Source organism: Haematobia irritans, chromosome 4 (assembly GCF_050003625.1).
Source record: "Haematobia irritans isolate KBUSLIRL chromosome 4, ASM5000362v1, whole genome shotgun sequence".
NCBI classification, from domain to species: Eukaryota; Metazoa; Arthropoda; class Insecta; order Diptera; family Muscidae; genus Haematobia; species Haematobia irritans.
In genome coordinates this window covers 86,896,684-86,912,284 of record NC_134400.1, presented here as the reverse complement: position 1 = coordinate 86,912,284, position 15,601 = coordinate 86,896,684, and the positions used below count along the sequence as shown (strand labels likewise).

The 15,601-nt window shown below is 34.5% G+C and overlaps 1 protein-coding gene across 2 annotated transcripts in view; it reads right to left on the bottom strand.

Annotated features, from left to right (window-relative positions):
* sfl (N-deacetylase and N-sulfotransferase sfl) overlaps nucleotides 1–15,601 on the bottom strand; it is a 554,720-nt gene that overhangs the window by 157,751 nt on the left and 381,368 nt on the right. For both annotated transcript variants that reach the window (XM_075305924.1, XM_075305925.1), the window contains exon 4: nucleotides 7,601–7,804. In XM_075305924.1, coding sequence (XP_075162039.1) covers nucleotides 7,601–7,804 — 204 coding nt within the window. The remainder of the gene's footprint in view (nucleotides 1–7,600; nucleotides 7,805–15,601) is intronic.

Genomic DNA, 15,601 nt, shown 5'->3' with positions numbered 1-15,601 from the left:
GAATTTTTCTGAATTATTAAAGTCAAGTTGACCTTAGCCCAAACATTTTTTCTTTCATGTTATGATACCAATTTTTAAGTGAAATCACTTAATTATAAGGACAATATGACTTCATTTAAAGGTTTATCGACTTTTGGACAAGGAAAAAAACTTTATATTAGAGAAATGCGTCTTCTATGCTAAGCAAAATTTGCATTCGTATTTTAAAGAAATGAAATCTTTGACCTCAAGACAATATTTTTTTCAGTGTAAGAAAGCCAAAAATTGAATGGTCAGGTACATGATTTTCCCGAACGTGTAATGGTCTCAAATTCTATCATTTAAATAATAGAACATGTTTGCGGTATTTGAGAACCATTCAAATGCTTATCGCCACCATACATTTTTCTCCGCTCGAAAACTATTTTTACAAAGACAAAATACATGGTTTTCGCGACAATTACATACTCATGCTCAAAACGCAGAAAAATATTGAAAAAATGAAACGTTTTCATCGATTTTTTCGGTTTTTCTACACGTACAGAAAAAACATGTTTGGAAATGGTTGCCGCATCGATTTAGTGCTTATGTAGAGCACGTAATTGTCGCGAGAACCATGAATTTTATTTTTGTGAAAATAATTTTTTAGCCGAGAAAAATTGCAATAAGCAATTGCAGGAAAAAAAGTATTTTTATAGGTTACGTATAGACATGTCTAGAACCATTACATGGACATACAGACCATGTACATTGTTTCGTGACCATGTAATTTTTTAACTTTTGTGCAGGGAAAAGAATTTTATAAAGGGTGATTTGTTAAGAGCTTGATAACTTTTTTTTAAAAAAAAACGCATAAAATTTGCAAAATCTCATCGGTTCTTTATTTGAAACGTTAGATTGGTCCATGACATTTACTTTTTGAAGATAATTTCATTTAAATGTTGACCGCGGCTGCGTCTTAGGTGGTCCATTCGGAAAGTCCAATTTTGGGCAACTTTTTCGAGCATTTCGGCCGGAATAGCCCGAATTTCTTCGGAAATGTTGTCTTCCAAAGCTGGAATAGTTGCTGGCTTATTTCTGTAGACTTTAGACTTGACGTAGCCCCACAAAAAATAGTCTAAAGGCGTCAAATCGCATGATCTTGGTGGCCAACTTACCGGTCCATTTCTTGAGATGAATTGTTCTCCGAAGTTTTCCCTCAAAATGGCCATAGAATCGCGAGCTGTGTGGCATGTAGCGCCATCTTGTTGAAACCACATGTCAACCAAGTTCAGTTCTTCCATTTTTTGCAACAAAAAGTTTGTTAGCATCGAACGATAGCGATCGCCATTCACCGTAACGTTGCGTCCAACAGCATCTTTGAAAAAATACGGTCCAATGATTCCACCAGCGTACAAACCACACCAAACAGTGCATTTTTCGGGATGCATGGGCAGTTCTTGAACGGCTTCTGGTTGCTCTTCACTCCAAATGCGGCAATTTTGCTTATTTACGTAGCCATTCAACCAGAAATGAGCCTCATCGCTGAACAAAATTTGTCGATAAAAAAGCGGATTTTCTGCCAACTTTTCTAGGGCCCATTCACTGAAAATTCGACGTTGTGGCAGATCGTTCGGCTATTCATGATGAAATGTCAAAGCATACTGAGCATCTTTCTCTTTGACACCATGTCTGAAATCCCACGTGATCTGTCAAATACTAATGCATGAAAATCCTAACCTCAAAAGAATCACCCTTTAAAAACATTGAACAGGTACACACGATACAAATAAAAAATGAATTAGTTTATAAATAAAGTTAATTTTGTGTTTTGTTTTCTCAAGTGGCGTCTTTTTTTCGACGACGAAAAAAGTTTTTTCATAAAGATCATAACATTATAGGTTATGACCATGTTCTTTTAACTAGAAGAAAAACATTTTTGACGAACACCATAACATTTTAGATCGTGACCATTGTCTTTTGATTCCAACAAAATTCTTTTTATCAATATAATAACATTTTAGATGAGGACAATTTTATTTTTCTTAGAACCATGTTCACTGAGCCAACATGGTTGTAGGTGAAAATGTTACATGGTCGCCACAAAAATAGCTCCTAGCATATTATTTTGCTCTTCGATTATGATTGTGACAATCATGTTTCTTCTCTGCGTGTACTATAGCTCATGAACTATGGAAAATTTTACCAAACAATCATGGTAAGAAATGTAGCCTATATATTTATGAACAACTTTCTAGTTCACACAAAGATCATACGATTACTCCTTAACAAAATTTTTTGCAATTTTAGTTGTTTTTTGTAATCCAAGCCTTTTACAACGTTTAGTGACTCTCCGAGTAAAAGATGCGGAAGATGCTCTTCTCACGTTCGTTTCCACTGCCATTTGATTTCGGCTTTTCGACATGAAGACCCAAAACTTTTTCTTTTAATTTTTAGTTTTTCTTTTTCTTGCTGCCAAGACTACGCCTGTAATATGTAATTTCTATATATAATTCGAATCATTTCTCTTATTTGCAAACAAACACTCAAAGATTTCAAAAATATTAAACCTGTGTGTTGCTGAAAAAATCTCTCATTTTGCCATGGCATAAAACTGGAGATTTCCACAAACAATCACATGTAAAAATTTCCCATGACACTTCAAAACATTTTTAGTTTTACTCCACGAAAAACGATAAAACTCTTCAAAATTTCACAAAAAAGTACACTCAAAAAAACCATCAAAATAACTACGAAATACAAAAATTTAGCAAATTCTATTTGTATAAAGTTAAACTACTCTCCTTGAGTATTAGAACTCATACTTACATATATTTTTTTTTTTATAAAAATATTTATCTAAAAACAGTTTTTAATTTTAAGAAAATTGCGCTGCTTTACTCTTGTTGCCACCTATTAAAAGTTTTGTCAATATTAACGGCTGTTTGTGCATAAACAGGGTTGCCAACAATAACAATTTATTTTGATTTTTTACTATCAATATGTTCGTTAGTAAACCCCATCTAGAAAATATTAAAAATCTAAAGTTGAAAATTTGACTTTTTGCTGCTAAAATCGCCATAGTGGATTGGTAGAATTCTTGATGTTTTGGTAGATTTTGCAAAATATTCTCTCAAACTAAAAGGTACTTCAATTTTTTATAGAAACAAAATTTTGACAAAATTTTCTATAGAAATAAAATTTTGAGAAAAAATTCTATAAATTTAATATATTTAAACATTTTAAAATACGTGTCCATTGTGAGTAAGTCCTCCCTCGTTGATTCAACATAATTTTAAAGGCTTTAACAATTTTAAAACAATTAAAATTCAAAATGTAATGGACAGGATTTGTGGAAAAGCGGTGGCACTCTTGGCTTTTTGCTGCGGCTGTAGCTCGCCAGAAATGGGGGCTTTTTACAAAAGAACGTTTAATATTGGACGTTCGGAGGAAACGAAACGTATTTGAAACAAAAACATTTTAAATTATTCCTTACAAATATGAAAACAGAGAGTTAAAAAAAAAATTAACTAAAATAACTTCCTTAGTTATCATCTTTGGGAGGATATTTTTTAAAGAGCTTTCTATCCCAGCAAAAAAACAATTGGAAGTTGTTCGATATGCCCAACTTTAAAAGCACTTCCAAAAACATCCTCCCAAAGATGATCTTCATTTTCACTACACAGGAATTTCTTGTAATTCAATAACTCGCTTTTTTCATATTTTTAGTTGTTAATTTTAACTTTTTATACCCACCACCATAGATTGTTGAGGGGGGGTATAATACGTTTTTCATTCCGTTTGTAAAACATCGAAGTATCGATTTCCGACTATATAAAGCGTAAGAAACTTTACGTTATTGGCTATTCAATACTTTCAGAGAGACTATGCTAACCATGTCTCTCTTCGTCTTCTCTTTTATGATTTCAACAAGTACTACCACTTTATTGATCTTTCTGAAAATAGATGCTCTTTAAAGCGTAAAATTATACTATATTTGAATGAATGAATTATGTTATCAATAAATCTAGAATTTGTAAATATGTATCCATAACGTTTATATTTTAGTCTGTACACAGAAAAAAAAATTCACGAACATTTTTCCAATTAAAATCTTAATTGAGTTTTAAAAAATATTCAATTAAAAATTTAATTGAATCAACAAATTTTATAATTGAAATAAAAATCAATCACACAAATTAATAGTATCAATTAATTTTTTAATTGGATCAATTAATTTTTTAATTGACTGTCAATTAATTTTTTAATTGATACTATCATTTCTGTGATTGAAGACATTTCAATTAAAAAATTAATTGGATCAATTAATTTCGTGATTGATTCAGAAAAAAAATTTTTTGTGTGTAAGGATATTGTAATCTATAGACTATAGAAAATAACAATAAAAAAAGTATAAATATATTCTTGATCAGGGAGAAATTCTACGACGATTTAAGCATGTCCGTCTTGTAGCGTTGTCCTAATTTGGAGCAATACTAGTTTGTTCCCACTTGTTCAAATTAATTACAATAGAAACAAAGCAGCCAATGCTGTTTCTTTTCTATTTAAAGTTTCCAAATTTGAAAATTTTTCATTTCAATTTTGCATTGCTGCTATATGTTAAGGAATGATTCAACTTGTTCAAATTTATTCTAAACCAAGCAGCCTTTGCTGTGTCTTTTGTATTTTATATTTTCAACGTGAAGAAATTTTCATTTCAAATTGCAAGCTGAACATTCCAGTCAATTCAATTATAAAGAAACATTGTAATAAAAATAATTAACATTTAAAGAAAAATCCCAATTCGCGATATTGTGTTATCCGCTAATGCAATTGTTTGGAATTATATATTTTTTTATTATTCTCAATAAAAAGCCCATAGATTGGTAAGTTTATATCTTTCGGGAAAGGCTTGTGAATTTTTTTTATTTTGTCAGCAAATTATAGTGGACCTTCGCGGGGATATTTTAGCGCAATCCAAAGTTATTGCTCCGGATTTCATTCAACTTAGACCAAACCTGAATTTTCTTGATAAATCCTTTGTGGATTTTTTATTTGCCGTAGACCACATTGTTTAACCGTATAATCCAGGAAGAAACACAGAATTAACCCAAACTAAATTTTTATTGATTATTATCTGGATGAAGAAAACTTCAAATCAAAAGGGTCCGGATTATACCTACTAATAAATTTTGTTCAGTTATAAATATGGACATAAATACGGAATAAGAAATTACTTCAAAATTGAGCAATGCAAATTCGATAACTTTTATTAAAAATTTCATGAACAAATTACGGATCAAACCCGAAGTCACAGGCCTGAGGACATCGAGGATAACAAATGGTGAGTCCAAATTAGTTTTTTTTTTTTATCGTTATTTGCATACGCTCAATACACGAGACAATAACTAAATTCAATGATTTACAATCATTTTTGTGTTTTTTTTTTAACCCTAAGTTTTAATTATTTCTTTTAACTATTTTTATTATTAACATATAAACTAAAATTATAAACTTTTATTATTTATTCTAATAACTTAATCGCCATTCCTTCCGCGGAATCATTTTATTCATTTCCTTGTATTTTTTAAATCTAGTCCCATTTTCGATGTAAATATTCAATAATAATTATGTTTTAGAATTCAGTGATTTCTTAATTCGCGAAAGGCGTTGGTAAAGGCGGTAGAGGACCCTAGGGCTGACCAAATACATAGTCAGTATGGTTGGGTGGGATTTTGAAAAATGGCAGCAAAACACCATCTAATGCTGCAACTCATCTCGTACATCATTCACAAATTATTTGTTCTTCTTTTCTTTCTATTTTAATTTTTCTAACAAAGAGCTACCTTAATTTTTAACTTTTATGGAAACGTATTCGAACCTACTCTCAACGAGAAAGAACCGCCCCAAGACTGAGCACGGCCGGCGGCAAGGAGTTAGCCATTCTCAAGGGGAGTAGGGCCGTCACAGGTGGATTGTTACAGTCTGTCTGTTGTAATCACGATGCAGTCTTCAATAATAAAGCAATAGTGCTGAAATTTTGCACGAACACGTCTTTTCTCTGCAGGCAGGTTAAGTTGGAAGGTGGGCTATATCGGTTCAGGTTTTTATATAGCCCCCATATAGACTGATCAACCGATTTGGGGTTTTGGGTTTATAGAAACCGTAGTTTTTATCCAATTTGATTGAAAATGGAAATCTAGAGGTATTTTGGGACTACAAAGAGGTGTGCCGAAAATGTTGAGTATCGGCCCATGTTATGGTATAGCCCCCATATAGACTGATCAACCGATTTGGGGTCTTGAGCTTATAGAAACCATAGTTTTTATCCAATTTGCCCGAAATTTGAAATCTAGAGATATTTTGGGACTACAAAGAGGTGTGCCGAAAACGGTGAGTATCGGTCCATGTTTTGATATAGCCCCCATATAGACTGATCAACCGATTTGGGGTCTTGGGCTTATAGAAACCGTAGTTTTTATCCAATTTGCCTGAAATTGTAAATATACCGGTATTTTAGACCCACAAAACGCGTATAGGATTTAGTTTTTATCGGTCCATTTGGAAAGGCCTCCACTACATGTGGGTACTGAAAGTGCACTGATCACGAAAATTGCTTGAAACTGAAAAAATTCCAGATTTTATGTGTTTTGTTTCAAATTTCAAACTACTGTTAGAATACATTAAAATCATAAAATCACAAGCCCATGTTAAAAATTCATCGCTTCTGCGCCCATTTTTCACCACTTCTGGATCCAAAAAGAGCATTTTCACTACTTCATTGGCGACGCTTTGTTTGTTGGGGTATTGTGCCCGTATAACAACTTCCGATGTTTTCGCCATGTTTCCATATGAAATTCCGTTTATGTAATTCCAATCAAATTTTACTTCTCTATTATAAATTGTCCTCCCAAAATCCCCAAACTAAAATCATAATAATTTCTTATCCAAATACGATTAGGAAATTTTACAAACTTACTCCCAACATATTCACTTCTTAGTGTCTGGTGTGTGTGCTGAATGGTGTGGTTGCTAAACAAATTTAGACTGTTGTGGCCAATTTTCATAATTATAGCCCAATGCTCAGAGGATGGATGGACCCTACTCAATTACAAAGACACTCGGCATATTTGTTTTTGCTAATATTCCATAAACAAAATGTCCCAAAGGCAGATGTTTGAAGAGGCGACAGATTGTGACCTAATGATATCTTCTTCAAAATGGGTGAAGCATTGCAGAGACATTTCGTTTATTAGAAATTCCCAAGCGAATTGAATGTGACGCATTTCAACTTTTGTGGAAGACATAAAAGTTTTGGGAATAAGTTGAAGTTATGTAAAAGGCATCATAGATCTTTCAAATTAGCATAACTTTCTTTAAAGTTAACTCTAATGTGCGGGAGGGAGCTGACATAATAAAACTATAACTAAAGACACAGTACAAAAACAACTAACACAAGCCTTCGTCAGTTCTTTCAGGTTGACCTTCTCTAACTAAAAAATATTGCTTGATTCCAAGATAGATTTCAAGTATTATACACATAGTTTTCAAGGAATATTATCCTGGTCGCTTGAATAATAATAAAATAATGTCTATACAAATAAATATTCTACTGGTGTCTAATTGGTTAATTGTTACTCACTTTATTCTATTGTAGACAAGCAATTCTGCAATATCACGACCCAGTCCGGAATATGTGGTCTCCACAAAAACCAGAACTTTGGGGTCGATACGCAAACGTGCCTCAGTGCGATGATCCGGAGCTGGGGAAACACCTCTTGTATGTTTCCCACTACCCATGCGGCATTTGATGATAGGTGTTGGCCGTGTGTCACGCTGTATTAATCTGCAATGGAAATGAAAATAAAGGCATGAGCAAAAAAAAGGCTTAACTGGAAAGGACATGAGATGGTGGTGTTGCAAATACAAATGGCGGGGCAAATTCTGCGGCAGAAAAAAATAACACAACAGAAAAAAAAAACAAAACGACAAGAGTCGCACTAGGTCAGATGAACATATTTTTCTCGACAAAATGCGCATAAATAAACCACAGGAATACAGACAGCAACAGACAAAAACACCATGGTTTTGGTGGTTTCATGAGCATTATTCCGATTTGGTTGGGTCACAGGCTGCAACAATGACATGGGACATGGATTAAATTGCTTGTTACTACATACCAGGGGGGACATGATTGTTCAATTAATAGCCCGGTTAAATAGCATTTACAGCAATTGCTGCAACAGAACAATAACATAGACAGTTAGAGAGTATACTGCAAAAAAATATTGACTGAATACCTGTGATCAGAGAATGAAGCCGCCGAGTCGCGCCGCCGATTTTAGCCGCCGCCGACCAGTTTCTTCCAGCCGAAGCCGCCGCCGAATATATCGACTCATCTCGACTCATAAGTAGCCGCCAAGTAATCAAAAATATTGATTTAAATCAGAAAAATTTATAAATAATTGTTGTATTTTTTGTTAAAATGTTTAACTTTCAACCCAAAATCCATCAGTATCATGTTTCTATAATAGCTTTGCAACCATTTAAGGCCGGTATGCACCTCTAGCGAAAAATTTCATTCCCATAAGAAATGCATTGCTATTTATGCTAACGAAATTTTCGGTAGCATTCAATTTCGTAAGCTAGTACGCACCTCTAATGAAAATAACAGGGTTGTCAAAAGCATATTTTGGCAGCAAACATTTAATTTATTACAATCATTGTGTGCGTAAAAGTTTTAAAAGGTCTGTAAATAATAAACAATTTATTTGAGGAATATTTGGAACATATATTAACAATTTTTAAAAGCGATTAGCTGGTTTAAAAATTGTGTACACAACCCTGTTTTTTTGTTGTAGACTTAAATAAATTTTTGCTACCGAAAATTTCGCTAGAGGTGCATACCGGCCTTTAGCTCAGAAAATGTAAATGAAATGAAAATTTGATTGTAAGTTTGGCTGTACAACTAATCTCATTACCATTCGGATTACCTCAAATCGATTTTATAATGGATAATTGTCCGCCGCCGAATAGACGAATTTATATCGGCTTAGCCATCAAGCCGCCGCCGTCGGAGGCAAAAAATTAGTGTCAGCCGCCGCCGGCAAAAATGGGTCGGCTTCATTCTCTGCCTGTGATACTGCAGTCTACATTTTAGGATACAAAATTATGCACACTATTGAGAAAAAAATCGTTGAAACAAAGATCTTTTCACTAAGAGAAAAGTTTACGCTTTAAGCTTTACGATACTGGTCTTCGAAATTATCGTGACAAAATCCGCTTCTACTCCTTGATTAATCGATATACCATATCTAAGGACAAAAATATCCGATTCCCCCGGAGTTCTTCAGATTCTACAGTCCCCAGCGGGAGTAGTCTCATCTAACTATTGAACCCTCCAAGGAGTAGTTCTATTACCTCTTCTCTGGAATGTTGCTATAAACAACCTCCTGCTGGTATCCTTAGAAAAACAAAAACTGATAAAAGTGATGACATACGCAGACGATGTTGCTCTTGCAGTCAGGGGAAAATTCCCATCCACTATTAGAGATATTATACAGAGAGTCCTACGGACGACTGAGAAAGGGGCGAAGGAGCATGGTCTAGAGGTAAATTTTGCAAATGGGTAAATGCTGACATAGGACATGGATTAAATTGCTTGTACTAGTCATGTACGGCATAGAACGCAAAATTCCCACGGTTAGGGATGCCAGATTTTGAAGACGCAAAAAGAGTACATTCAACTTATAAAAAGAGCACATACGAAAAAAATGGAGCACACCTTTTCAAATAAAAGAAAACACATTTAATTCCAATTTATTGAAATATAATTCATTTAAACATAACAAAAAGGTTCATACCATAAACATAAAATAACCCACATTCAACTCAAGCTAATTTTCTTACAATACTTTGAAAGTCATCTGTTTGGTGTGTTTATGAAAAATGTTATTGAAGAAGTTTGTTTACATTTAGAAAAGTGAAGAAGCAACATCGACGTGCTCTTCTACGACTCTGATATATAAAGTAAAACACTATTTAATTAAAAAATAACGGCTAGGAAAATCTCTTTCTGCGACATTTACGTATTTTCAGTTTACTTTTACCATTTATTGAATCGCGTTGGATTAATATTTGCTGTGATGCATAAAAAGCGCACTTAACTAAAAATAGAGCACTTTTACGTGCTCTTTTGGTCTGTCTTGTTTAAAGAGCACATTTTGAAAAAAAGAGCACATGTGCTCTTTAAAAGAGCTCGTCTGGCATCCCTACCCACGGTTAAGTCCATCTCCTTAGGTGGTATTGAAATTCCCTTTGGCGAGTGTGCAACATACCTTGGCGTTATATTGGACAGGAAGGAAGCTGAACAATAAGCCTAATATTGCAAAATGGGCGAGAAAAGTAGGCTTGCCAGATGAACGGGATTCGCTTGGATTGTCCTGGAATTTCGTCTCCAGGATATGTCCCGAATCTTTCACAAAATTTGCCAACCGGCAAATTACTCAAGGCATAAGTTTTCATTGTTCCCATTTCTTAGAAAAGAAAACGATTTGAAATTAAATCGCTTTCAAAAATATTTTTGGGGTTTCATACTTTTTAAATGTACGTTTGTCTGTCAGATTTTTTGATATATCATTCAAACAAATGACTATCGTTCGAATCATCAGCTGTCACTTGAGCAGTAAATGAAAAAAAAATATATGCACATATCTAATTTTATATCAAATTCACGTTTTCTGTGAAAAGTATTTTTACAAATTATAATTATCAGTTCACGTTTAGTGTCCAACTCTATTTGAGTCTGTATTCCCTGCCAGCATTTCAAAATCGATTGTATCCCTATCACTACCATAGACTCTTTAGTGACACTGTAACACTCGCCAACTGTGATGCGAAATATACCCAAATTCATGTCCATGGCGATACCCAAATTCCTAGTATCGAAAGCCACCGTGGTGCAATGGTTAGCATGCCCGCCTTGCATACACAAGGTCGTGGGTTCGATTCCTGCTTCGACCGAACACCAAAAAGTTTTTCAGCGGTGGATTACCCCACCTCAGTAATGCTGGTGACATTTCTGAGGGTTTCAAAGCTTCTCTAAGTGGTTTCACTGGAATGTGGAAAGCCGTTCGGACTCGGCTATAAAAAGGAGGTCCCTTGTCATTGAGCTTAACATGGAATCGGGCAGCACTCAGTGATAAGAAAGAAGTTCACCACTGTGGTATACCAATTGACTGAATAGTCTAAGTGAGCCTGATACATAGCGTTGCCACATAACCTTACCTATCCTAACCAACCTGCAATAAAATCCTTGGACCCTAAACAATTTCACCAACATTTTTCCAATTAAAATCTTAATTGAGTTTTAAGAAATATTCAATTAAAATGTAATTGAATCAATAAATTTTTTAATTGAAATAAAAATCAGTCACACGAATTAATAGTATCAATTAATTTTTTAATTGGATCAATTAATTTTTTAATTGACTGCCAATTAATTATACCCTCCATCATAGGATGGGGGTATATTAACTTTGTCATTCCGTTTGTAACACATCGAAATATTGCTCTAAGACCCCATAAAGTATATATATTCTGGGTCGTGGTGAAATTCTGAGTCGATCTAAGCATGTCCGTCCGTCCGTCCGTCCGTCCGTCTGTTGAAATCACGCTAACTTCCGAACGAAACAAGCTATCGACATGAATCTTGGCACAAGTAGTTGTTATCGATGTAGGTCGGATGGTATTGAAAATGGGCCATATCGGTCCACTTTTACGTATAGCCCCCATATAAAGGGACCCTCAGATTTGGCTTGTGGAGCCTCTAACAGAAGCATATTTCATCCGATCCGGCTGAAATTTGGTATATGCTGTTGGCATATGGTCTCTAACAACCATGCAAAAATTGGTCCAAATCGGTTCATAATCATATATAGCTCCCATATAAACCGATCCCCAGATTTGGCTTGCGGAGCCTAAAAGAGAAGCAAATTTCATCCGATCCGCCTGAAATTCGGTACATGATATTGGTATATGGTCTCTAACAACCATGCAAAAATTGGTCCACATCGGTTCATAATCATATATAGCTCCCATATAAACCGATCCCCAGATTTGGCTTGCGGAGCCTCAAAAAGAAGCAAATTTCATCCGATCTGCCTGAAATTTGGTACATGGTGTTGGTATATGGTCTCTAACAATCATGCAAAAATTGGTCTACATCGGTCCATAATTATATATAGCCCCCATATAAACCGATCCCCAGATTTGGCTTGTGGAGCCTCTAAGAGAAGCATATTTCATCCGACCCGGCTGAAATTTGGTACATGATGTTGGTATATGATCTCTAACAACCATGCAAAAATTGGTTCACATCGGTCCATAATTATATATAGCCCCCATATAAACCGATCCCCAGATTTGACTTGCGGAGCCTCAAAGAGAAGCAAATTTCATCCGATCCGGCTGAAATTTGGTATATGGTGTTGGTATATGGTCTCTAACAATCATGCAAAAATTGGTCCACATCGGTCCATAATTATATATAGCCCCAATATAAACCGATCCCCAGATTTGGGTTGCGGAGCCCCAAAGAGAAGAAAATTTCATCCGATCCGGCTGAAATTTGGTATATGGTGTTGGTATATGGTCTCTAACAACCATGCAAAAATTGGTCCACATCGGTTCATAATTATATATAGCCCCCATATAAACCGATCCCCAGATTTGGCTTGCGAAGTCTCCAAGAGAAGCAAATTTCATCCAATCCGGTTGTAATTTGGAACATGGTGTTAGTATATGATCTTTAACAACCGTGCCAGAATTGGTCCAATCACACAAAAATTGGTCCATATTGGTTCATAATCAAGGTTGCCACTAGAGCCACAAATAATCTACCAAAATTTTATTTATATTGAAAATTTTGTCAAAATTTTATTTCTATAGAAAATTTTGTCAAAATTTTATTTCTAGAGAAAATTTTGTTAAAATTTTATTCGGTTCATAATAAAAATTTCATCATTGTCAAAATTTTTTTTCTATAGAAAATTTTGTCAAAATTTTATTTCTATAGAAAATTTGTTCAAATTTTATTCGGTTCATAATCATGGTTGCCACTCGAGCCAAAAATAATCTACCAAGATTTTATTTCTATAGAATATTTTGTCAAAAGTTTATTTCTATAGAAAATTTTGTTAAAATTTTATTTCTGTAGAAATTTTTGTCAAAATTTTCTTTCTATAGAAAATTTTGTCAAAATTTTTATTTCTATAGAAAATTTTGTGAAAATTTTATTTCTATAGAAAATTTTGTTAGAATTTTATTTCTGTAGAAAATTTTGTTAAAATTTTATTTCTGTAGAAAATTTTGTCAAAATTTTATGTCTACTTTGTCAAACTGAATTATATACGTATTGGATCGATCTTTTTTGATTTAATATATACCACGTATGGACTTACATACAATTTAGAAGATGGTGTTAGGAGGTTTTAATATACCTTGCCATCGGCAAGCGTTACCGCAACTTAGGTAATTCGATTGTGGACGGCAGTGTTTAGAAGTTTCTAAGCAATCCATGATGGAGGGTACATAAGCTTCGGCCTGGCCGAACTTACGGCCGTATATACTTGTTTTTTAATTGATACTATCATTTCTGTGATTGCAGACATTTCAATTAAAAAATTAATTGGATCAATTAATTTCGTGATTGAATCAGAAAATAATTTTTTTGTGTGTATGTTTCTTAACTCCAATACGACCATCGACTGCCGCAACTCGAAAACGGCCATAAACTGTCGCAAATCTCTCAACGAGATGGCTGAGCAGTACAATATTCACCTGGGTGGCAGGCCAAAGGAACAAAACAGGTTGGCTGATAAGTCCCCGGTCTGACACATAGATGGCGTCACTAGTATTAAATGCATATTATTTTTATATAATACCAACCAGAGAACTGCAACCGGTGGCTTTTTTTCGTATTGCAATCTTACCCACAAAATGTCGGTGGCAGTAAGTAAGACACCAATTACCATGCGATCTTTTACATTGATACAAATGCGAGAATAAAAACACCATTAGTATATAACAATGTTCGTATGCAGTGCCTTGCAATCTTAAACCAATGGACATCGTAACAACGCTCGGTAAAGAAAAAACGAGTGTGGCACTTAAGTGTGATTGCACTCAACAACAACAATTACCAGCAGTTGGCATTCGCTCACGAGAATTGAGAGAGTACCAAATAAGAGAATACCAAAGCAGTGTTGCCAGGTTAGGGGTTTTTTTCACGTTTAGGGGGATTTTTAGGGGAAATATTTATTTGGGGGGATTTTTGGAGGTAAAAAATTATTTCAGACCATATAAAGTGGAGCAATTCTCAAGCAAATTCGGAACAATTCTAGCATGAGTTATGAGAAAAAAGATGCGGAAAGTCAACAAGAAGATCCTAAATACAAACAACTATCCAATAGCATTATTTTCGTTATCTTTTTTTTAACTCTTCTGTTGAAAGGGCATTTTTAATATTTGACAAAATTAAAAACAATCGTATTTTAACTTAGCAGCTGAAAGCTTTTTAAGAGTAAGCCCGCTTTTTAAATTGATATACATATTGTATTATTACATCCATAAAAAAAATAATTTCCTCAGGGATGAAATTTTAAACAAACGAAAATCTCTTTTGTTTTAAAGTATTTTCTTAAATAGCAAATTTTATTTTTTATTTACTTCAAACGAAAACAAATTTTAAACACTGTACCAAAGTGCTGAGATATGGGTAACCAATTTGTGTGATTGCTTTACTACTGTGTTTTCCAGAGACCAACACTCATAGAATGTTAACAAACACCGACAGTCGTCGGTTGCATTGGATATTGGTGGTTGAAATTTTTTTTTTTACCAATTGGTGTTTTAAGATTGCAAATGTTGGTGTTTACTAAATACACTGATCGGTTGCGGTAGATCGTAGCCGTTCTCTGATACCAACCTTCAAATGATTCGTGTCAAAATTTGACGTCTGTAAGTCAATTAGTTTGTGAGATAGAGCGTCTTTTGTGAAGCAATTTTTGTTATTGTGACAAAAATGGAAAAAAGGAATTTGGTGTTTTGATAAAATACTGTTTTCTGAAGGGCAAAAATACGGTGGAAGCAAAAACTTGGCTTGATAATGAGTTTCCGGCCTCTGCCCCAGGGAAATCAACAATAATTGATTGGTATGCAAAATTCAAGCGTGGTGAAATGAGCACGGAGGACGGTGAACGCAGTGGACGCCCGAAAGAGGTGGTTACCGACGAAAACATCAAAAAATCCACAAAATGGTTTTGAATGACCGTAAAATGAAGTTGATCGAGATAGCAGAGGCCTTACGGATATCAAAGGAACGTGGGTGCCGCGCGAGCTCACATTTGACCAAAAACAACAACGTGTTGATGATTCTGATGGAATAATTTTTATCGATTATCTTGAGAAGGGAAAAACCATCAACAGTGACTATTATATGGCGTTATTGGAGCGTTTGAAGGTCGAAATCGCGGCAAAACGGCCCCATATGAAGAAGAAAAAAGTGTTGTTCCACCAAGACAACGCACCTTGCCACAAGTCATTGAGAAAGATGGCAAAAATTCATGACTTGGGCTTCGAATTG